We start from the raw sequence: 25101 nt of genomic DNA on the forward strand, positions 1-25101 counted from the left end.
TTCCTCATATGTACAGCACAGTTATTAGCCCCTATTTCACAGGCTGCCGTGAGGACTAAATGAGACATTTGTAAAGAACATAATACAGTGCATGGGGAGCAGTGCACAATTAACAAATGGGAGCTGTTTTCTTTCTTTTCAGAATATAGTGGCACCTAGCATTCTACCTGCACAATAAAAATACCAAGATAGAAGTAAATTCATCATCCCAGTTCTCAAAATGTCACATTTGATTTCGTTTCACTCATGTCCTTCTATCTTGAGAGTCTTACTGAGGACATCAGAAATGCTTTCTAATTACTTGGGTTAGCACATTTGTCCCTGCTCTTCCTCCAAACCCTCACCACTGTCGACATTTACGGAGCATAGATTACGTACCATCTTAAGGATTTAAGAATCTTTAACACTGTCTGAGCCTCTCTACCTATAAACATTTTCCTTGCATGAAATAGTATGAATAGCTAGTAAAAATTCTTCTCAAAACAGTAGCATTTTGGATTTATCCAGAAGCAAATTTACTCAAATGCCTCAAGAAAAATAGAATCTGGTAGCTTTGAGAATAAACACCAAGCAAAACAATCAATATTACATGAAAGCTAATTAAAGATTACAAAAGAACTCAAATTAAAGTCAAGTATAGTCCAAGCATAACAAACTTTCAAAGCAAGTCATACGGGCAAACTTATTCGGGGACAAGCTGTACATATAATAATTATAATAATCAAGAGAGAATTATGTCTTAAAGACATCATGACATACAGACTTTCTCTAAGATAATTTATAAGTACCATGATAGCCTTTGTTTTTTCCCCCTTGCTACCCCACCCCGCCATCAAGCTTCCATTAAAGCTTAATGGAAAAATACACATAGTGGAAGAAAATACATACATATGAAAATGTCTGGAAGAATATACCTCACATTGTTTTCTCTTAGAAGGCGGTATGGGGATTCGGGAAAGGGAAGAATTTTCACTTCTTTTACATACATCTCTACTGCTTATGTTTTTTTTTTTTACAGTAGAGATTTTATATATATACACAATGTATATAAAGATTATATATATATATACAGTAATAGAAGACTATAAAGACATTAAATTAAGCCCCATAAGATCCCTAGCAAATCTCATACTATCAGGGAAAAGAATGTCTCTACTCTGCTTTGCAGCTTCTCATAGTATTTTTAAAGATAGACCAGTTACTACTGGGAAAATACATTATGAGTAGGTAAGCATCAGCCATGGTTCAATCTGGAAAGGAGGAACATGCTAAACAGAGATCTGATTTCATGTTTCCAACTGCTTTTATACCACCCTGCATATCAAGATGGGAGACCACCTCTGGCTCCGACCAAGGCTTCCAAAAGAAATGGTAAGAGAACCCAAACAATCTGGAAAGTGATTTCATGAAAAAGCAACTCAAAACAGGAATATTATGAAATAGCTTACTTCACATAATAAGCATAGAGGTTTGTCTGTCTAAGTTTCTGGGGTTATTTGGATTATGAAAGGTAACTTCACTTATCAGTACAACTACTATTACCAAGAGAAAAAAAATCTGCAAATTCAGAGTAAACAATTACACCTCCTACATTTAGTTAAGTGAAACAACCAACAAAAACCAAACACACCCATTCTCTAGGTCTTTTAGGGTTTTTTTTTCCCCCCTTTAAACAAAGGATTTACTTTCTACTCTTCTTCTCTGGCCCCCTCATTTGGATCACTTGTTCCTGTTTTGGTACAATGTATCCCCAAGGAGTAGTGAAGTAATTGCTATTCACAAGAAAAAGAAAAAAGGAAAAAAGAAAGAAAGAAAAAAGCAGGATTAACTGCAATTGCCACTACAACTGAGAAACTTGCATCTTGCACTTTTACCATGTAAATAATGCACAGATCCTGCGGGAACATGCCAAACACCAGGATTCTTAATTAATGGAGCTCTTTAATGTGCAAATCAGGGACAAATTGCAAGTTCTGACTTGCATTGATTATGAAAACATTAATTGAATGAGCAAGACCCTAAAAAAAAAAGACAGGATCCTAAGTCTTCTTAGAGACCAAAAGAATACAAAGCTCTAGAAACCAGACAAGTCTGACCAAGGTCTAAAATGCAAACCTAAAACTGAGGCCTGATCACCAGTATACAATGAATTTAAAAACAAGAAACAACCCCACAGTTTAATCAGAAAGCAATCACCATAAAAGCATCTATTCCACCAACATCTAGCATTAAGTAGAAAAATGAGTGTTTACTCCAGAAGCTCACAGACACTGCTTTCAGGGAAAAAACCCACTTTATATGTACACACTTACATGTATATAGGTATACAAAACAATGCTGTCTCTTTAAAAAGAAATTCATCCTATATAAATTATAGCCATAAACTTTTCCTGCAGTGCAGCCTAATTAATTCTTGTTCTATACACAAAGGGAAATGCTGGGTGACAAATGGGTGTGAAGCCAGAAAGCTGCCAGGTCTGCAAAACATTTTCTACTTCAATTTATAAGCAATTTTGCAGTAAATCATCAACCAGAACCTGGAATCTCAGGAATCTCTGAGTGTCCAAACCACATTATATCACTTATCAAAGAGAGAACAAAAAGGAGTTTAAAGACATCTCATTTTTCAGTTCTAACCCACATCAAAACCTAGAAGCTCTGTGTAATCTATTATTCTCTTCTGGGTAAGGTTTTAGTACCAAAGATATATTTTTCAAGCAAAAATGACATTATAGGTTGATGTGGCCCAATCCTCCATCCCTGCAAGTACCGTATCACATATCCGTTACCGTAAGAAATGTTCCCAGAGTTATCTGGGAACAAGCACACAACTATTTATACCCCTATCCTCAATCCCAGCAAAATGTTCGCTATGAAGTCAAGCTGAAAGGTTCAGTGGCAAGCCACCGCAGGAAACACTCCAAGGAAAGGAGGCTACCCAAGAGGAAAACAGAAACTTAAAGGAAACAAACAAGAAAGCAGGGCAGCCCCTTTGTAATCAAACCCTCCCCCTATGCCTAACCTCTGCCAGCCACTGATCCATTCTCTGTCCCTTTAGTTTTTACCTTTTCCGAAATGTCATATAAATGGAATGTTAAAGTGTATCATCTTTTGAGACTGGAGCCTTTCACTAGCACATCTCTGAGCTTCATCCATGTTTCTGCGCTAATCAGGAGTTTGCTCCTTTTTATTGCTGATTAATATACCACAATTTGTTTATCCATCTGCCTCCTGAAGGACGTCCGGGCTGTTTTCGTTTTTGGTGATTATGAATAAAGCTACTATAAACACACACACACACGTCTTTGTATGACATACCTTGTCTAGGGAAAATATTTAACAGTAGGACTGCTGGATCATCTTGTAAAATGACATTTAACTTTATGTTTAAAAAAACTGCTAAGCTTTCCTCCGAAGTGGCTCTACCACTCTGCATTCCCACCAGCAACACGTGAAAGTTCGAGTTGCTCCGCATCCTTGCCGACATTTGGTGTTGTCAGGTGTTTGTTTTTAGTCATTTAATAGGTATGCAGGGGCATCTCCTTGTGGTTTTAATTTGCACTTCCCTCAACATCAATGATTATGTTAAATAAACATCTTTTCATGTGCTTTCATGTCACCATATGTCTTCCTTGGTGAAGTTTCTGTTCAAATTTTTTGCCGTTTGTTGAATGGATAGTTTTTGTTGTTGGATTTCGAGAGTTCTTTATATATTCTGGACACAAGTCTTTTGTCAGGTGAGTGAGTGGCAAATATTTCCTTTTGGTCTGTAGTTTGTCTCATTTTCTCTCAGTCCGTAGTTCATCTTTTCCTTCTGTTAACGCATCTTTCACAGAGCAAAAGATTTAACTCTGAGTTAGCCTAATCACCAATTTGTTCTTTTTCGGACTATGCCTTTGATGATCTGAGAACTCTTTGCTGAACCCAAAGTCATGAAGATTTTTCCCCCATGTGTTTCTTCACAACATTTTATAGTTTTATGTTTTACATTCAAGTCGATGGCTTATTTTGTGTTAATTTTTGTATGAAGTATGGGCTGTACATTGAAGTTCATTTTGTAGCAAAGGAATGTACTATTTATTGTTCCAGCACCAGTTGTTGAAATGACTATCCTTTCTCCACTGAACTGGCTCTGCACCTTTGTAAAAAGTCAATTGCCTATATTTGTGTGACTCTCTCTCTGAACTCTCTATTCCAGTCCACTGGCTAAAGTAAATTTGAAAGGAATAAAACCACAAAGGAAGGACAAAGTACAAACACACCTTGCTTTACTGTGCTTCGCAGACACTGAGTTTTTTACAAACTGAAGGTTTGTGGCAACCCTGCGTCGAGCAAGTCCATCGGCCCCATTTTCCAACAGCACTTGCTCACTTTGGGTCTCTGTGTCACAGTCTGGTAATCCTCACAATATTTCAAATGTTTCCACTATTACCAATTTTGTTACGGTGATCTGTGATCAGGGATATCTGGGGTTACGACTGTAGTTGTTCTGCGCAGCCACAAACTATGCCGGTATAAGACGGCAAACTTAATTGATTGCTGAAACAGCAAAGGATTTAGAACATTACATGAACTTAGCTGTGGGAGGGTGTGAGAGGACTGACTCCAATTTTGAAAGAAGTTCTACTGTGAGTAACATGCTATCAAACGGTATCACATGCTACAGAGAAATCATTAGTGAAAGGAAGAATCAATCAATGCGGCAAACTTCATTGTTGTCTTATATTAAGAGGTTGCCGCAGCCACCCAAACCTTCAGCTAACACCACCCTGGATCAGTCAGCAGTCATCAACATCCAGGCAAGACCCTCCACCAACAAAAAGATTACGATTTGCTGAAAGTTCAGACAGTGGTTAACATTTTTTAGCAATAAAGTTGATTTTTTAAAACATGGTTTATTTTATGGGCTGAACTGAAAAATCTGTGATAAGGGTTTGTGAGGTCTTGGTGTCCCCAGTTACAGACGAAGGCCATTACTGAGTATCTGCTCTGTTCTGTGTGGGCACTGACTGCTTAAAGCATTTTTTAATTAAGGTATGTACATTGTTTGTTTAAGACATAATGCTATCATACACTTAATAGTGCAGTGTAAACATAACTTTTATATATACTGGGAAACCAAGAAAGTCATGTGACTCATTTTATTGTGATACTTGCTTTACTGTAGCTGTTTGGAAATGAACCTGCAGTATCTCTGAGGTCTGCCTGGATGAGGCAGATGATGGCAACTAAGTTTTGTAAGCTAAAAAGCTAATGGACTACCAGATTATTAGAATGCCTGAAACGAGAAAGAGTGACCATGCCAAGTGTTAATGAGGCTGTGAAGCAAGTAGAACTTTTATACACTACTGGTGGGACTGTAAAATGGTATAACCAATTTAGAAAACAGCTTGACAGTTTCTATGAAAAGTAAAAATATACCTGCCACATGACCCAGCCTTTCCAGTCTTAGTTATACAGGAAACATACAAGTGTATGTCCATACAAAAACATGCACACAGATGTTTATGGCAGCTTTATTCCTAACAGCTAGAAACTAGAAATGAATGTGCTACACCCATATAATGGACTACCACTCAGCAATAATGGGCAGTGAACTACTGACACAGGCAGAAACACGGCTGAATCTCAGAATAATTACAGAGTGAAAGACAGACAAAAGAAGTACAAATTATATGACTTCATTTACACAAAATTCTAGAAAACGCAAACTAATCTATAGTTACAGAGAGCAGACTGGTGGTTGCTAGAGGATGGGGAGGGGCAGAAGGAGAGATTACAAAGAGGCTGAGGAAACTCCTGGGGATGAGGACTATGTCCACGATCTTGATTGTGGTGATGGTTTCATGGGTGTACACAGAGGTCGAATTGTACAAACTTGCTGCTGACAGGTCAAGTAAGATGAGGACTATGAGGACAAAGAACTGACCATTTAGTTTAGCAGCATGGTGGTCATCTGTGACCTTGATGAGCAGGTGTGGTGGAACGGGAGGGGCATGGTCCTGACCAGAATGCATTCATGAGAGAACAAGAGAAAGGGATTCAAGAAAGTGAGTACAGACAACGCTTTCCAGGGAAGTTGCTTTAAAGGAGAGCAGAGAAATGGTGCTATAGGTGGGTTACTGTATGTCAATTATACCTCAATAAATCAGTTGTTTTTTTTTTTAAGCAGATGGACAAATAACCAACTTAGCAAACCTGTGTAAGCTGACTCTTGTGCGGGCAGGGAAGAACAGGAAGTGGTCCCGGGACAGCCCACACACAGAACCCCAGAAGGTTCAAGAACTAGCAGTGCGAGGCTCCTCTAGAAGAGCAGAGGAAGGCAGGGCTCACAACAGCCCACACACCTCTTCACTCAGCAGCAGCTTAAAGGTTTATCCTTGGAAGAGAGGTAAACATAGGGTCTCTGGACAGGGGGCCACCAGACACAGCTGAGGCAAGGGCATAATACTAAAAACGGGGAGTAAGTTGAGGTTCACAGACTGAATGCTGAGATCCCCAGTTTACTCACCTTATAGAATGTTGGCAGCCAGGCAGCAGATTAGAATTCCTCTAGCAGCTATGACCCCATGAAGAGCAAAGAGCTAAAGATGCTGATGTGCGGGGTTCCCCATGTGGCCCAGACAGATCTCCCTACAATGGAAACCACAGACAAAGAACCCTGTGCAAACACACAAGGCAGTCTCATCAGCTTTTAAGTACCCTACTCTTAAAAGTCAACAAAGAGTAAAGGATCACCAAATACCTGAGGAAAACATCTCACATATTACAGGCCGGTTAAAACAAAAGAAAAGAAAGCAGCTTGGAGGAAACAGACTATGCAGGAAGAGGTCTTAAGAATGTATATATATCTCAGGTATATCCCCAGAGAAGTAAAATTAAAGTATGATAGAAGAAGTTAAAAATACTCAGTAAAAGGGAAAATAAAGCTGAAGAAATGTCTTTTAGAAAGTAGGAGGGAAAAAAGAGAAGGGGAAAAAAAAAAGAAGAAGAGATCTAAAAAACTGAATGAAAAAAAGAAGAAAATCAGAGGAAAAGTCTAACCCCAAAAGATAGGCCTTCCAGGGAGGAGGATACAGCTCGGCGGTTGAGTGTGTGCTAGCATTCACAAGGTCCTGGGTTCAATCCCCAGTACCTCTGCAAATAAATACATAAATACATAAATACATGCCTCCCCTACCAAACGAAAAAAAAAAAAAAAAAAAAAGATAGGCCTTCCAGGAAGAGAAGAAAAAACAGAAGGAAGAAAAATCACTAACAAAATGATTTCAAGAAAACTCCCCAGGACTGAAACATACGAGTCCCCGGACTGACAAGGTGAGCAGGCACTCTGCACAGTGATGAAAGCACATCCACACTGTCATGGAATTCCAGAATTCTTTGGAAAAGAGAAGCCTCTAGCTTCCAGACAGGGAGGGAAAAAAAGTAAGATCAGGAATCAGAATGGCTTCTCACTTACCAATAGCAACGTTGGAAGGTGGAAGGCAATGGGACAGTCTATAGACTTCTACACACAGTGAGTCCATCAATTGTGATGACAGAATAAAGGTATTTGCAGACAATCAAGGCCTAAAAAAGCTCCCCTCTCACGCACCCTTCCTCAGCAAGCTACTATAGGATGTGCTTCAGCAAAATAAGAGACTAAGCCAAGAAAGTCCTGACTAGGAGAGCCACAGAAGTGGGAGCGAAGGTAACCCCAGGATGATGATGAAGGGAGGTCCCAGCGTGAGAGCTGGACACCACAGGAGGCTAACAGTCCAGATCGGAGTGGGTCAAAAGGTTCTGGGAGAGACTTCTTTAGGAAGATAAACTGGCAGAATATCTGATGCAACTGGATATCTTGGGAGATTTAGGCAACTAGAGAAAAGTTTAGGCTTGAATTACTACATAGAAAACAAAGTAAACAAAAATGTAACATTATTAACTCTAGAAAACAAAACGACGCGTGGGAAAGGAAAAATAATCATAGTATATATATTACAGGGCTCAGCTGCAGTGTTTACACAGACATAATAATGTAAACATGGACTATTGATCTAACCAAACGACAATATAACCAAGAAGGGACAGAAAGTGTGCATGAGTGTAGTAGGAACAAGGGCTAAACCCTTATTTTCATAATGAGGAACCAATAAATAATGCTTAAACTGAAAAAATCTAGTAGAAACAAGCCATGTCAATTATAAAGATATAGAGAAACGGAGATAAATTCATAAATTCAAAAAAATAATAAAATTTTAAAATATAATTGTTGCTTCAGGAGAGTGGGTTATGGCAAGGGGGTGGGGTGTACAGTCAGCAGATACAGGTTTTCATAACAAGCTTTGTAGAATTATTTGACTCTTTAAATTTAAATTACTCTAAGTATATTATTTATATAGAAAAGGAACATTCAGAAAATAAGACTTCTTAGAGATTAAAAACACAATTGCAAAAAAAAAAAACACAAAAAGAACTGGGAAATCAAACTCAAAATCTTTCTGAACACAGACACAGAAAAATCACAAAAAAGATGGAATATGTCAGAGAAAAAAACACCTAAGAGACAAAACACTAATCCACTTTAATATCTAAAAGAGAGCAGAGATAATGGAAGGACGGAAATTATCAAAGAACTATTAAAAGAGATTTTCCCAAAACCGAAGGACCAAAATCTTCAGACTAAAAGGGCCCAGTAAGTACTCAGCACAATGAATAAAAAAGGACCCAGACGTAGACATCTCTTCAGGCAATTTCAGAAAACCAAGAACACTGAGAAGATCCCAAACACTCCCAGAAAACAGAAACAAGTCACCTACAAAGGAATGAGACTCAAGCCTGCACCACCTTCTCTCAGACAGCTCCCTGGATGGCAGAAGGCAACATGGCAGGTGGCAGGCTGAGCAATGGCCCCCCACAAAGAAGTCCACATTCTAATCCCCAGAACCTGCAAATATGTCACCTTACAAGGCAAACGGGCTTCGCAGATGTGATTACACTGAGGATCTGTGATGGGGAAATTATTCTGAATTAGCTGGGTGGGCCCAATGTAATCACGAGGTCCTTACGAGAGAGGCAGAAAAGGAAAGGTTGGAGTGATGGGATTGCTGGTTTGAAGCTAGAAGACAGCCATGAGCCAAGAAATGCTGGCAGCCTCGAGAAGCTGGAAAAAGCAAGGAAAACAGATGCTCCCCAAGAGTCTCTGGAAGGAGCAGAGCCCTGCTGACACCTGGGTTTTAGGATTTCTAACCTCCGGCCCCATGAGATAATAAATTTGTGCTGTTTTAAGCCACAAGCTTGACATAATTTGCTGCAGTAATAATAGGAAACTAACAGGGGGCAGCACCTTCAAGTTCTAAGAGAAAGTAACTTTCAACCCAGAAATTTATACCCAATCCATTAAGAATATCTCAAAGAAGAATGAAGCCAGAGGATTTTTAAATCTACAAGAAGTCAGATAACTGGGCCCCCCTGCATGTTTGGCAACAAACTGATAAACTGAGATACAGGAAGACAAGAGTCAGAACACAGCTCCATCCCAGAAGAGCAGTAGAAGTAGTTCCAGGAAGACTCGGTGCATAGGTCCCTGAGATCAACCCGCTCAAGTGGGAAAAATGCAAGGGGAGAGATGGCAGGATTTAAAGTTTGGGGGAAGAAAGATTGAGATGACAAAACTGAGCTATGAGGGGGAAAAGACTGCAGAGTTCTAGGAAAAAGTGATATAATAGATTAACAGTCCAAATGTGAAGCAAACTAAAATACGTCATGACTTTAGCAACTAATGGAGAGTCAGAAAAGATCTACTCATACTAGGTACTACGAACTTCTATGAAACTAGGAACTTGTATGAAACTAGGAACATTCTCCTTTGAAGAGCCTACGAGCCAGGCCTCGGAACACACAGGAAAGAAAAAGTAATTTTCCAGTTCTTCCCTGCTGGGGTATTACACCTTATTTGCATGATAATAACACATTGTTAATGCACTTTACTGGTTTTCAACTTCTAGGGTCAACATATGGTTGAAGCACTGAAATCCTGGTTGAAGCTGCAGGGCAGAACGTACAAGCGTAGTGGAAAGAAGACGCAGTGACTACCTCATACCTTCTCAAAATTTCTACTACCTCGCCCCCATTCCTCATCCCCAATTTATGACCTTAGTTTCTATTTCAAAAAAACCCAGAACAATCAGAAGGGAATTTTCACAGACTCCCACCTGTCACTAAAGTTAAACTGTGCCCATGAGGACCAAAGGTCCTCTTCTTGTGCCGTAGTCCCACATCACCCACCTCACCTCCTCAAGGACACTGCTACAGCAGATATTAGCCCCCAGCCCCCGCATCATCAATTTCCCCTCTCTGCTGCATCATTTTTATTGACATACAAACATGATGTTACTCCTCCCATCTCAAAAACAAAAACACTTCTTTCTTGACTCCACATCATTCTCCATCTAATGTCCCATTTCCCCTCTAAACTAACATTGCAAGAAAGAGCTGTCTATACCATCTCAAATCCCTTTATCCCATCCTCTCACAAACCCATTCCAGTCTAGCCCGTATCCCTCCCACTCCACTGAAATGGCTCATTAAGGTCACAGATGACCACCATGTTGCTGAATGAAATGGTCAGTTCTCAATCTTCGTCTGACTTAACCTGTTAGTAGCATTCTCATCTTTCATACCAGAGGATAAAAAAATCAAGAAACATACAAATTATCTAAAATTATTACAGGAAAAGAGGAATAGAATGAGACTGAATGTATGGCAAAGAGCTGTTGTCTTCCTGAATGCTTCTGTACTGTTTACCGTATTTATGTATAATTTTAGTAAAATGACTTAAGACTAGGTTTTAAGACAAATAACAATAATAAGGTAGAGCAGCATCTCATGCAGAGGCTAGGTTCTAAAGTCTGAGCATAAAGCAAAAATCAAGTTCTCACAAAACTACTTTAAAAATTCCTAAAATCACCCATAAGCCACAGAACCACAGTCTCTCCTCAAGTTCAACCAAGTCAGTTTCTCCCCTCAAACACTACAACTACTTCGTCAATGAAACACAAGATGATCACATTTAGGGACAGTACTGCACAAAGACCACAGGTTGTAACTTAATCACAAGATTTGAGATTCGCGGTCTGTCTGATGAGATGCTCACCAGAGAGGTCCCCGGGCACTAAGAGTTACTGCGGCACCACTGACCACCTGCCAGCGCTGCTGACTCCAGGGCCCTGGCTCACTGAGGGAGATGGCAGCAGAATTACTGGCTCTACTTAAGCTGGTTCTGCCTCCCTCTTCTTCTCTTGGCCAGGCACACACAGATAGAGGTGAGTTCACTAGATGTCCATGTAAAGAGGCTGCGACATGCAGTGATGTGCACACCTTCACTGTGCGTGTAGTGGACAGGGTGATCCGACCATGTGCGCCGCCACTACTGTTACTCCCACTACTGCTGCTACTGCTACAAGTCAGGGCTGCCTCCTTACCTAGCTCATCACTAGTAAAGACTGTTTCTGGGGCTGAAGACACGTTAATTCCTAAGAAACCCAAAACATTAAAGCAAGCGTTCTGACGAGCTTGGCTGCAGTAGTTTTCAAGCTCACACAGCTCCGTGAGCCATCCAGGGCTCATCTTTTTGGGGGTAGGTGGAATCTCCTCCTAGATCCCCCACTTGGTTGCTTTGGAAAAGCATAGTATAAATGCCTAATAAACCAGGTTGGACAAATTAATAGCTCAAAAGGGACCAAACGTCTTCCTACACAGAACTCATTCTCTAAGAACCAGACAAAACATAGCGTAGATTTCAATGCTAAATCAACAGGTATTATGTAAATATCAAATAGAAAGTTATCAAGAAACAACTGCCTTCATCTCTCACGCACAGTTCAGGAAAAATAAGACATCAATAATACTCTGTGGTGGCAGGAATATAGGAAAACAATGGTTACAGATGAGAATTTAAATTGTTACAATTCTTCTACAGGCCAATTTGGCAGTATCTTCCAAAAGCCTTAAAAAAACAAACAAACAAACAAAACTACAATCCCTTTGTCCCAGCAATCGAATTTCCAGGAAATGTAAATCAGGGCTGTCCAATACAGTATCCACTAGTCACACATGGCTACTGAGGACTCAAAACAGTTAGTCCAAATTGAGATGAGCTGTTAGTGTAGAATACACTCTAGACTTCAAAGACTTGACTTGAAAAAATACACATAAAATATCTCATTAATATTTATATATCATCTACATGTTAAAATTATAATATTTTAATACACTGAGTTAAATAAAATACATTACAAGTTAATTTTATCTGTTGCTTTTTATTATTTTTTTAAATGTGGTTACCAGGAGATTTAAAATTACACGTGACTTACACTATATTTCTATTGGACGGTGCTACTTTCAGACAAACCGCACAAATATGTACGTACAAGGATGTTTATCAAAGCATGCTTTATAAAGGGAACAGTTAAAATAAACCTAAGTTTCCATCAATACAGACTGGCTACATAAATTGCACTAATCCATAAAATGGAATATTCTGTAACCACTGAAAATGCTGATGTACATCTAAATATACTGACATGAAATAATATATTAAACAGAAAAAATAAACTTACAAAATATGAAATATTTATAAGATTCCATTTTTGTTTTAAAAAGGTGTGTGCGTGTGTATGTGTGTGCATGTGTGAAACACAGAAAAGGGTCTGAAAGGATATTCATCGAAACGACAACTGTGGTTACCTCTGGGCAGTAGGATTACAGGTAATCCTTATTTTCTTCTTTGTGCTTTTATGTATGTTCTGAATTTCTGAAGTAGGCATGACATAATTTTATAATTAGAACAGTAAAGCTATTTTTTAAAAATGATAGCCATCGGCTGAGACAAAAAGATCAACCTTCCTCACATCGTCTTGGCTAGATGAAGCCTATGGTAATAAGGGTCCTTAATCCTACACTTGGAGAAGCTTGCAAGCGACTGCGTCCCAAGCAATACTTAAACCTATCCCAAGTAATTAAGACTATTTCAGGGTTCTACAGATCGTTTGCGAGAACTCTGCCATGAACCCATAAAGTGTTAATTGAGAGAACACTGAAATAGATGTTCATAGATTTGTCACCTAAGGCAACCAAGTAATTAAAAAAGGGGGAATTTCGCTGACAATATCGGTTGCCTATGGGAAAGGGAACTGGGTGGCAGGGGTACAGGGCAGGAAGGAGGGTTTTCTTTATTTAGTCATTAGCAGCTTTTTAACTTTGAGTCATGTGATGTACTGCCTACTTAAAAATAAAATTTAAAAAACAAAACAGAAACATTATCTATCAAGACTCTGACTGCCATGACTTACTCAAAATTGGACAAATTATTCTTTAAGGTGTCTGTTAGTGCTGAGGTCAAATTGGCATTAAAATTTTTAGTCTATTCGAATCAAAATAGTTGAGGGATTGAGAGAAGGGCCACAGAGAGATGAGAGGGTGAACACAAACTAGAAGTGGGAGGATCAGGGGGGATAAAATGTAATTTACTACTTGTGGAATTTAATAAATAAAAAATTTCAACACTTCCTCTATATTTATACTACATTATACTGTGTTCTTGGAGTTTTTGGGGTTTTTTTTAGCTTATAGGAAATAACAAAATGTCAACCATTGTTTCTATTAAAGGTCTTTAATGATATTGCATTTTAGACCTATAATGAAACATGGTGCTCACTGCAGTTTGTAATGCAACTCATTAAATACATTAATAACGTGCATTTCACTAAAAGGTCAACTTATTATGGCTGAAGTTTGGCTTTCCTTTAATCACTTCATTTAAAGCTACAGAGCAAACTCTGGAAAAGACAATAGAGCACGCCCATTACAGGAACACTCTCCATTCCCCCTGCTTATTAAGAAATTACTTTTAACGTTCTTATGTGAAATAATGGTATTGTGATTTTTTTTTAAATCCTTTCTCTTAGAGATCCATGCTTACTTACTGATAAAATGGTAGGATGTCGGGTATGTGCTTCAAAATAATCTGGAAGTAGGGGGAGAGTTACTGTAAGTAGATGAAGTAAGATTGGCGTGAGCTGATAAATGCTTAGCTGTACAATTCTCTCTACTTTTATATAGGTTTGGTATACTCCATTAGGAACAGTTTTAAATAACTCATGCTGAGGTTTCCTTAAATAATGTCTTCTTCCTTATATCGTTGCCACCAACATAAAAGAACCTCCTCCTAATGCTATAGAGGCTTTTAAAAGAAAATCAGAGAGGAAAAGCAAACCTCTTTAGAGAAATGGTTTTGTGCACGGAAAATCTCTTAATTTTGCTAAAGTTACTTCTGACTAACCACTTATGCAACTATTAAACGTTAAAAAGTGCCTTTGAAATTATTTCGCAGCAAGCGCTACGATCACCCAGGTGACTGGGGTCTAAGTGCGTTGGGAAAGAAACAAGATATTTAGTTAGTTTCTGAGAAGCAGAGTTTCGGGTGCTTAAGGTACAAAGGCACGCTGCTCAGGACTTGACTGTGGCTAAAATACAGCTGGAAGTCTGCACTGCTTTAGAGGCTGTTGTTAGGACTCTGAGAGTACGTGACAGCACCAAGGAGAGAACATATCAAGAAAACACAGCCTGAGAAAGGATCCTGAGAATAAATGCAATGAAACTGACACTGAGGGGATAAAAGAAGCGTCTGAGAGGAGGAGACCCCACATAGCACATGCAGCATCACCAAAACCAAAGGGAAATATTTCAAGGAAAGGTTGAATGCTTCAAGAAGGCAGTTGCTGGGCTTGACAATAAGGAAATCTCTGGTTACTTTTTCATAGTGTTAAGAGGCCAAAGCTGAATTATAAGTATTATAGTAGAATATAATGCTACCCACGTTTCAGAACAAATGGTTAATTTAAATCATACAGGGGAATTTGAATACTAATTAAAAGTCAAAAAACACTGAAGACAGAGGGAGATGATGGTTAGTTCCACTGATGACCATCATTCACAAGGATGAACACTGCCAAATGCCTCTTCTAGCAGAAAAAAGAGACGTGTACCTAACGTGTGTGCTGTGCTGTGTGTGAGACACTGTGCAATGTTTTATATCAATTATGCCCCTTAATCCTCACAACCATATCATCCCCATTTTACTGTGAAGTTAAATAACTTGCTTAAGGTCACATAGCTAATCCACTGCTGAGCTGGAATCTAAATCCAGGCAGTCTGACCTTACTGTAAGACAAAACAAACTGAAAAGAGATTTAATTAAAGAAAACAAGTTCCATTGTTTGTTTTGGGGTCAATACAACTCAGCCTATGTTCCACACCAGCTGTATAACACAGTATAAACTGTTCATTCAAAGTAATGTAATCAAGAAATTTTTCTTAAACTCTATTTACTGAGATGAGGAAATACGCAACATATTATATCATATTGTCATAAGAAGGGTGGAAATAAAAATTAGCTAACCTCGAATGTGTGGAAATTCTGGTTATTAGAAAACTCTTCACCCTCCCATCTTAGAATATGTGATACCAAACAAACATTCCTTTCTTCTCCCTCTTTTGCTGTAACCCATCCCAGACTGGAGACATGTGTCAGATTAACCAGAGTTCACCAATGAGACAAAGAGGCAACTGGTTAAGTACAAAAAAACACATTAAAAAGATCAGAACCATCGCAAAATAAAAGTTAAGTAACATTAAAATAGCTGAGGAAACTAAATTGTATCCAAGAATAGAAATGTGTTCATTATACCTAGCACTGACTAACCCTTAAAATATCTGTATTTTGAGATGAATCCAAAAAAGAAAGGGGCGCGGGGTATGCTCAAGCAAGAAGTGTAATGAGTAACAAGACGGAAAAGGCCTTATCGTGAAACAATTAAGACATTTAATCTAGAGCAGTTCAGGTCTCATTCCAAAAACATCAGGGAATCAGGGTACTAGGGCATTAAAAATAGCAGAGAAGTGCTCCAAAAATCTCAAAAATGTTGAAAACCACCGAACTATCCTTTATTAAAGGGAGGAATTGAAGAAAGAGCTGGAGGAGGGGCTACTAAAGGCCCACCCTCACAGCATCTGCAGGCTTCCTGACTTCAAGTACAGCAGGACACAGCCTAGAGGCTGGCCCCTAGGAAGTAATTCCTAATTAAACCAGGTAGTCTCCTCCAAGAAGGGCTCACAGAATTCCCTACCCAAGAAATTCTACCCACTTATCTTAAGGTGATTCTACCAAGAGACAGACACCAAGTCAGAAGTCCTCCTCCTCAGGTCCCTTCTGACTCCGTGATACTATAAAATAGGTTTCAAAGAGCAAATGAAAACACTAAGTCTCAGCATGCAAATAAAGCATGCAGAGTCCAGCCGCTGTGCGCTCACCCCAAATCCTCCCTGTTCCCCCATCCTTTGCTGCCACTGGGCATAAAAGGAGGCAGCGTGGTGCGGAAGGCAGGTCCTAGCCCGTGAGGGAGAAAATCTGGAGGAGCCCATCCCCGCCATGCCTGACAAGCTCTGTAACTTCCGGCAAATCATCGTCTCTGGCTCTTGGTTCTCTCATCTGTAAAACGACGGGTTAGGAACCAACCACTTTCTAAATTCCTCTTCTAAAATTCTTGGACTTTACAGTTCAGCAATTCTCTTTCATAACTTTGTCCTCCCTCTGGAGTCATCACCTTTCCTCACTCTATGCAGCCCAAAGGCAAATATGAAGAAGGTTATCTCAGCATGCTGTTCTAGAAGCCGCCCAACAAGGAAAGGCTGGGTTTAAGCACGTGATACAATCGACTTGAAAGAACTGAGCCGAGTCATTCATTGTCTCCTTTTCATTTTGTATCTGTGGGTTTCCTCTGAGCATTAAACAAGTAACTCAGAAAGCCAAGGGGAGAGGTAGGGGAAAGTGAGAGCAGGTAAGGAAAAAAGTGGAATACACACCTGTTATTATCTGTTATGTGAATACACACCCGATCTGTTTCACTCAAAGCTGTTTTCATTTGGTAAGAGGGTTATATCGCTATTTTATTTTTAAACTTAACACCACTATTTCATACCGTATTGTCACTAAAACCAATTCTTCTCAACTCTGCGGTGCTGTGAATACAATCCCAGTATATCCCAGTGGACCCCAGTGGTTCTAAGTATCCCAATACAGCAGAAGTATTCTTACTGTTTTTTAGGGCGCTGGCAAATTCCGGGCCACCTTTGTCCTTGAAAATAGGGAAAACATCTGGTTGAGGAAGCTGATTGGTGGTCAGCAGAGCTTTCTGTAGTTTGATCCTTCCTTCCAAGAGCTGGTCCCACAGTGCTGAGAAAGAGGAAAGAATTCCATTCCTCAGTCATGAAATCTTCCTGGGGCAGGGAGACAGGGAGGGGCAGGGAAAGCAGACCAGTCTCTAAGCAGCACAGCTTTATCATACGTTCATGCCCCAGAAGCACTCTACTATAGGAACTAAACCCAGGATCTCACAGCAAACTGACTTGCTATGTGAGAAAGAGAAAGCCAAAGCCCAAGAGGAGGAGGAGACACTCTTCCATCTTCCAGCTGCTGGAGGTCCTGGGGCAGAACCAACGGGGCCGCTCAGCGCAGCAGTGGCCGGCTGAGCGTGGAGGAGCGGCGCTTTAGGCCTCCAGGTGAGTGGGGCGTGTCACCTACTAACTGGAAGGACACAGGAGAGAGCAAACAGCCAAAAACAAATCAACAAGAAGGGAATGAAATGCAGACACTCTGAAAAACAAGCACATAGCGAGATGTGTACAAACCTATCTGGTTCTTCACAGCTCGGCCTTTCTCCACTTCCTCGGAAACCTTGACACCGGAGAAGGTCATCACCACCCCATCGTCCTCACTGTTCCTGTCTTCAGCCTTGTCTTCCTCACTCTCACCTTCAAAGTCTTCCTCAGCATCCCCTTCTTCCATACCACTCTCCTGCTCTTCGTCTTCCTCCTCCTCACTGCTGCCCAGGTCGTCCATTCCTTCAGTAAATTTTTCAAAGTCACTGATGCTCTGGACACTGAAGCCAGATGCTTTCCTGGAGCAGCTTCTCCTCTTCTTCCAGGCCAGACCACTGTCCCCATCGTCACTGCACTCCTGTTCCTCAGCACTCATAGCATCCTCGTCAGAATCCTCCAGACCCAGCCTCTCTGAATCTCCATCTCCAGACCCTTCTTCATCAGATATTTCTTCATCTAAACAAGGGAGGGAAGAAGGGAAGAAAATAGATGTTACCTTGAGACAAATACTAGGCTGTATCTTTCATTTTAACTAAAGAACCATGGCATCTATCCCCAAAAAAGTATTACTGTACTCAGTTCAACTCAACAAGTATTTATCACACATCTACTATCTCTAAAATGCTAAAGCACAGAAGTAAAAAGAATAAAACATGGGTCCCATCCTAATGAAAGGCTCTGGTGGGAAAAACAGACTAATAAAAAATACTACAATACAGAAAAGAATTAAAAGTGCTTTGACAAAGTTTTGAGAACCAAGATGAGGAATAAATTTTAACTGTAGGAGTAAGTGAATTTAAGCAATGTTATAAGGAAAAGGTAGCCTTTGGTCTGAACTTTGACAAACAGTCACACTTCAACTGGTGTGAGAGAACTACTGGTTTTCCCAAATACGTGTCTGAAAAAAACACAGTTCATTATTACCAATCCCAAATGCACAATCTCCATCACAACAGTGTACTCTATGAAGTACTTATTAAGAGCCTGTTCTGAGCCAGCCATGGAAAAAGCTAAGGACTGACAAATAGAATATAGTACCTGTGGGGAGGGGTTCACAGTCTGCTGGGAGTGGTTGATACCCATATCAATAACTACATTACGATGTCATCAGTATACAGTGTATACAGAAGGAAACACCCAACTCTCCTGGAAGGATGAGGGATGGCTTCATGTGAAGGAGATATTACACTTTTACTCATTAAGCATAAGTAACGGGTCATCAGACAGAGGAGGAGGAAGGAAAAGAAAAGCAGCAGATGCAGAAGTCCAGCCCACAAAAGTGCTCTGGGGTACAGAAGGGTGGGGTATGAACCCAGAGAGTTGCTCAGGGGCCAAATGGAAGGGGGGAGGGGCGGTCCTTGTCTTCCATGGGAAGGACTTTGAACTTGATCCTTCAGTAAACGGAATGTGAGTTGTGGCTCCTGATTGTACTTATGCTTAGGGTATCCTGATACTGACAGGTCTTTAGTGATTATGCAATCTCTTCCATGGTAGAACATAAAGGTCCCATGTACAGGAAGCATAAGCGTTAAATACAGGGACCTGCTACCAACAACTTTCTTTATAAAATAAAGATTTTATGAAAACGTGGTAAGTCTTAAGTACTTCAAGGAACAGTATAGAAACTTAAGACAGAGAAGGCTGTCAAAAGTATAAATACACAAACTAAGTGAAAAATAGTAAAGAGAAATAATACTTTAAGTTCTTTAAACGTGTGCTATTTCTCAAATAAAGAAACATTTATACAGAGTAGTAGTTACAAGTATAGCTCTTAGGGTCAGACTGCCTTATTTGAGTTCTGGCCTGCATTTACTAGCTTTACGACCTTAAGCAAGTTACTTAACCAATGTGTCCCCTCAATTTCCTTATCTGTAAAATGGGGATAAATAGTACCAACCTCACAGGGCTGATGGGAGGATTAAATGAGACAATACACTTAATGATAATAGTGATAACATTTTCTGAGGACTTACTATGTCCCAGGCTCTCAGAACTTAGAAAGCTTACCACCAAGCCTGACACAAGCTGAGAGCTCAATAAATACTACATTTGTCTCAGGACTAGTCTGTCTATCAGTCTTTAAGTAAAGAATATGAAATGAGCTCATCACCTGGGACCCCTCAGAACTGTATCAAGGACTAAATCATGGCTATCATAACACGAGTGATTACTTCTTTTATATTATCTGTAAACTCTCAACATGGTCCCTCTGACCTCACTAAAGGAAAACAAATGGCATCCACCCAATAATCACCATATCCAGCCCCTTCTTCCACTCAGAGAAACTCACAACCTTTAAGACTGTAAGCTCACATCCCCCTAACTCTTGCAGGGAGCAGAATTATGGATATAATGTGATGGATCTTGTTATTTTTACAATGGCAAAAAATGAGGGTCACAAGTTAATATTAGACAGTGACTCAATGCAAGACTTGAAAAAACAAAGGAAAAGGGTCAAAATCCAGGAGTAGCATGTTCATCAGACACAATTCTTTCTCAACATATAGCCCTCTCCAATATCCAACAACCAGTGCCTTTTCTCTCACCCCATTTTAGGGTGAACGATTCACGCAAACAAACATAAGGAGTATAGCTCCAGGCTTTGGATTCCTTATGAAGTGAGTAAAGTACTTCTAAGGACCCTTTCTAATGCCAAATCAATAGTCTCTCCTAAAATAATAGGTGAGGCATCCAGACTAGTCTTGAAGAGATTATCCAAAAAAAAAAGATTTTAACCCAAAAAATCAGGAAAGAGTACCATGCAAATACGTCTACTCACCGGATGACCCTGGCAGGGTCTGCTCCCAGTGGTCCTCTTTCCAAGCTTTTCTAGAGGTGGTCTTGCCAGAATACCTCTTGTCTGTGTCCAAGAGGGAGGCTGATGCCAGCTTTCTAATGCTGCCCACCGCCAGGAAATCACCTTCCCCATCTTCCCCTTCATCAAACCTGTCAATCACTCTGGCAGCAGTGGCTGTGTAGGGCAGGGGAAAAAGTAATCAGAATCTCCAGGTTAGAAGGAACTTCAATGGTAACCCTGTTCAACCCTTTAAACTCATACTTGAACATCCTCTACAAAATCCCCACCAGCTTCCAAGAACGGGGAACTCATTACCTCCCAAGGCAGACTACTTACTACCTTGCCACTGTTTCCCAAACAAAAAGCTGACTTTCTGCATTTACTAGAAGGATGTATTTCTATGCCCTGGATCATAAAAACTAGCCTAATTCTTCTTTCATGTGTGACAGGCACCCAAATATTTTAAGTCAGCTATCATCATGGTCTAGCCTCACTCCAGCCCATCCCTCAAGGAGTTTCCTTATCCTGGCTAAAAAGCCCCAGTTCCTCCAACGGATTATTCCTAAGTCACGGTCGGGCACTCACATTTATCCCTCCTTATTCCCCCTTCCTCACACTTTTCTAACTCAAGTCTAAAGCGGGATTACTCCCACCTAGACCCTGAACATCAGCTTACAGGACGGCAGCCTTATTCGTCAGCCACTAAGCAAGTGTGCTGAGGCCTAAAAAGGCTTAAATGGCACCACGGAAGCCTACTTCTTCCTTCATCCTCCAAATAAGTTCTCAGGGGCAGGCTGTTTTGTTTTGTTTTAAAGGATGAGATTTCCTTCTTCTCGTTTCTAACCCAATGCCAGTAAGGGCATCCTGAAAGATAACTTTCAACCTGCTACCAGACTCCCTGCAACAGCCCTCGTCCAACAGTTAACCAAAGCCTGGGTCCTCCGGATGCTCCGCCCACCCGAGCACCGAGTCGAGAGTAGGCGTCAGAAGGAAATCGAAGCCCCCCTCCCCAGCCCCGCGGGATCACTCTCCCGAGAAACAGTTTTCCTCTGGGCAAAGGGAAAGGGAGTAGGCAGAGCGGTGAGGCCCGGCTGCCGGCCCCCGACACGCCGCCCAGGTCCGCATCGGGCCCAGCCCACCGCTCCGCACATGGCCTTGCCCCCGTCAGGCCTCACCCTCCTCCGGGTCGGCCTCAGGATCCGCCTCGCGCGGTCGCGGGTTCAACAACTGTTCCAGCTGCAGCGCCAGAGGCTGCGGCCCCGCCATGGTCACCGGGTCTCGCTCGGCGCCGCGCTGGTGAACGTCGCTCTCTCCCCTCGGGGTCCTCTCTCCCGGAGCCCACCCCTCAGCACAACCAGAGACGCGCGGAGCCCGGCCAGCAACTTCCGGGAGGAGCGCGGGAGGGGGCGGGGTCTACGCGTCACCACGGGCGTTGCTAGGATGAAGGCGGAAGCGCCTTGAAGGCTGAGGCGTGTGCGCGTGCGCGCACGCCGAGGGGGTGTGTTGGGCGGCGCGGGAGCGCGCAAGGGCACGTGGTCGCCTTTTGCTCTGAATCCAGACTGGGATGCGCGCCGCCCTTGTCCCCTTGCGTAAAGTATGCCCCAAGATTTGTCCGAGATTTGCTTAGAAATAAAGTGTAGTGTAGCCGTGACCCATGGTGGCTGATTTGGGAAGGAGGAGAAGTAAAGGGTTAGCGTTTCGAGCCTCACGTGTGCTTTAGGGCACGCACAGACTGATACCAAAAGCAGGTATGGCATTTCACAATTTAGACGACTCTGGGGCCGGGCACACTCCTCTGACCCCGCGGCGGCCACGATTTGGAAATCCTGCCTCAGGGATCTGCATGTGTAAGTGTGCGGTGGACTGCTGACGTCTATATTAATAGGAATAATTAGATATCGCAATAACTGTGCGTAAAAATTGATTCCGTAGCTTCTCCAAGTAGCCTTGTCCATGCAGGGAAGAGGGGGTGATGTGAGCATTACTATACTGCACACCCATCGGTATTGATATCCTTGCTGTTTAAAGATGAGGGCATACTCAGACACTTGAAACTGGTGCACAAATTCAGAAAAAGTTAGGTCTACATTTAGAGGGGCACGGGCAGACTCAAAATATAAAGACCTAATAGGGTCAGTTTAATTACATCCAGGCAAATGAAAAGATGAAATCCCTTTATATGCTCTTTCCTTCATCAAGCATTCCCTGACTGCCCACTATGTGGCAGGCACTGCTAGATGAGATACAAAGATAAGTAAGATTCTCTCCTGGCGGTGATCAGCCTAGGGGGGCAGACAAACGTGTAAACAGAAACTGCAAAAATGGATGATAAGGGTGCGTACAAAGTGGCCTATCCTTCCTGTATCTGTGTGAGGTCACCTGTAAAGACTTAGCCCCTAAACATAAACTGCCTCAAAAAGATCCAGAAAACAGGGTTAGGGGGTGCCCCATGCCCTTCTTGGGAACAGCCCAAGCCAATTGGATCCTGCAGCCAAACAGCCTGGGGAACCCTCAGTTCTCCAGTGTCTCCTGTGGAACCCAAGGGAAGTGAGGGTCCCTGACTTCCCCAGTCTTCATATGCCCCCAGTGTTGAGAGCAATGAGAGACCTCTTGTCCCATGTCCCCTTCCTTGGTGGTTGCAGAGGGGAAGGAGAACCCTCAGGGTAGATGCCCTCAGACCTGGAAGGGAAAGAACTCCAAGCTAAGATGGGGTCACCCTAGGCAGGGGACTGAGGTGACGAAAACTGCTTTTTACCATCTGCAATAGAATTCGGTCTAGGAAACAGTTTTAAGACAAAAACAAACAAAAAACATATCCCCTGTAATTGCAGTCTGGTGCCTGTGTCTAGGGCCTTCAGAGCAAAAGCAGGCTCCGCAGTCTGGGACAGCCATCACCGTGGGTTTCGAAGGACAAAAATGTTTCTCTCACCCAATATTTGGGAAACTACTTCTCTTCCTATTTTGGACCTTTTCCCTTCCTATTCTGGACACTAATAATGCTTAGAAATCTGGCCTTGGTGCAAACAAAAGGGAGAAAAGGAGGAGGGAGGTAAGGCAGAGCAGAGACCACCCCTAAGCTGTCATGCAAACAGGACACTCCTGGATGATTCTGGGCAGAAAATGCCTGCTTCCCTACTCTCCAGTCTCTGTCCTGGTGTCCACTGACTTGGGGAGCCTTCTGTGTGTGTGGACCTGTCACACACATCCCAGGGTCTCCAAAATGCTTCCCCTGCTTTCTCACCCGATCCCGAGGGTAGGGAGGGGACTCCAGGAGTGGAGGGAAGAGGAAAGAGTTCTAGGACTTGAGGTGCAGCTGAGAGAAGTCAAGGCAGGGGGCAGAAGAGCAGCCTCCTAAATCCCCTCTCTGGGGGACCCCCCCTACTTGGTTCTAGTTTCTTGGGAAGGGAGGAGGGGTTTCCTGACGGGGGTGGGGGTGGAGATGGTGGGGCCATTTCAAAGACTAAATCTCCTAGAAGAAATGAAAACCCTGACTGCTCTAGTGATGTGAGCAGGTGAGATGAGGGGTCCTCTCCAGAGAAGGTCAGAGGGTCTCCCAGTTCACAGTCCCTCTGCCTGTGGCAAAATGGCAGACAGATGTAGGAAGAGCAGAGGATGAGCAGGGGGTGACGCTGGATGGTAACCCCGTCTTCATTTCCCAACCATCTGTTCACATGACTAGGAGTTTCAAGAGTTTGGGGGAATCCAGGTTCTTACCTGTCTCTCTTCTCTCTTCTCAGATACTATCAAACCCCAGGTCCCAGACCCCTGCCAATGCTCATCCTGGCTCTCCACACATAGTCGTCCCCAACCTCGACACGCCCTAAGCAGTTCCCACTTTCTCCCAACCTGGAGAGAGGAGAGCTCTCCTAGAGAGAGGGTGAGCTTGGCTTCCCTCACCCAGGGCAGATGGCAGCTCCCAGCCGCTGGAACCCTGAGAGCAGGTGGCTAGAGGCACAGAGGTGGCAGCCTTAAGATGGCTGCGGGGAGAAACCAGGCTGCCAAGCCCGGGCCAGAGAGGAGACTGTGCTCCAGGGCTGGAGGGGACCGCCCCGGGGGCTCCCAGCGCTGCATGGGGATGCTGCAGTGCTTCCCTGCACCTCGGGGCCAGACACGGGCAGAACAGCTCTGATGGAGAACAGTCCCTGACATTTCTAGACCTCCTCGGCAGGCAGCTCCAAATTTGACCGCTAAACTTTGCCACCTGTTCAGGGATTCGTTAGGGTTCTGGGTACAGCGCCGAGGAGGAAAGATTGAGCTGCTGCCACGGAATCAGAGAAAGGAATTAAGTCCACACCGAACGACCTACTCTAAAATGCTTCTTATCAAGGACCAGATTCCACAATAAAGCTGCTAAATAATTCAGCAGGCTTGATAGGAAAATGCAGCTTCCCAATGAGCATACGTTCAGTTAAATGAATTTCTTTAAAGGGAACTGGCTATAATGAAGAAGTTGGCTATGATTTACTGTATATAAATGCTAAAGAAGGCAAAAACAAGCCAATCCAGTGATTGCATACAAAGCAGATAAAGAAATGTGCTGCATGCAGAGGCTAGGAGTTTCAAAAGTCTCCCCTGTATCTCATAAATTTGTATTTCTGAAAGAACAC

General features: G+C 42.1%; 1 protein-coding gene across 1 annotated transcript in view; it reads right to left on the bottom strand.

Moving 5' to 3' along the window:
• The window catches only part of AATF (apoptosis antagonizing transcription factor), a 92105-nt gene extending 70202 nt beyond the window's left edge, over positions 1–21903 (bottom strand). The window contains exons 1-4 of the mRNA XM_010949198.3: positions 21670–21903; positions 20477–20668; positions 17728–18153; positions 17135–17272 (exon numbers count right to left, since the gene is read on the bottom strand). Of these exons, the coding sequence (XP_010947500.1) occupies positions 17135–17272; positions 17728–18153; positions 20477–20668; positions 21670–21760 (847 nt within the window). The 5' untranslated portion in view covers positions 21761–21903. The remainder of the gene's footprint in view (positions 1–17134; positions 17273–17727; positions 18154–20476; positions 20669–21669) is intronic.
• Positions 21904–25101: the final 3198 nt, after the last annotated feature.

The sequence above is a fragment of the Camelus bactrianus genome, chromosome 16 (genome assembly GCF_048773025.1).
Source record: "Camelus bactrianus isolate YW-2024 breed Bactrian camel chromosome 16, ASM4877302v1, whole genome shotgun sequence".
Taxonomy (NCBI): domain Eukaryota; kingdom Metazoa; phylum Chordata; class Mammalia; order Artiodactyla; family Camelidae; genus Camelus; species Camelus bactrianus.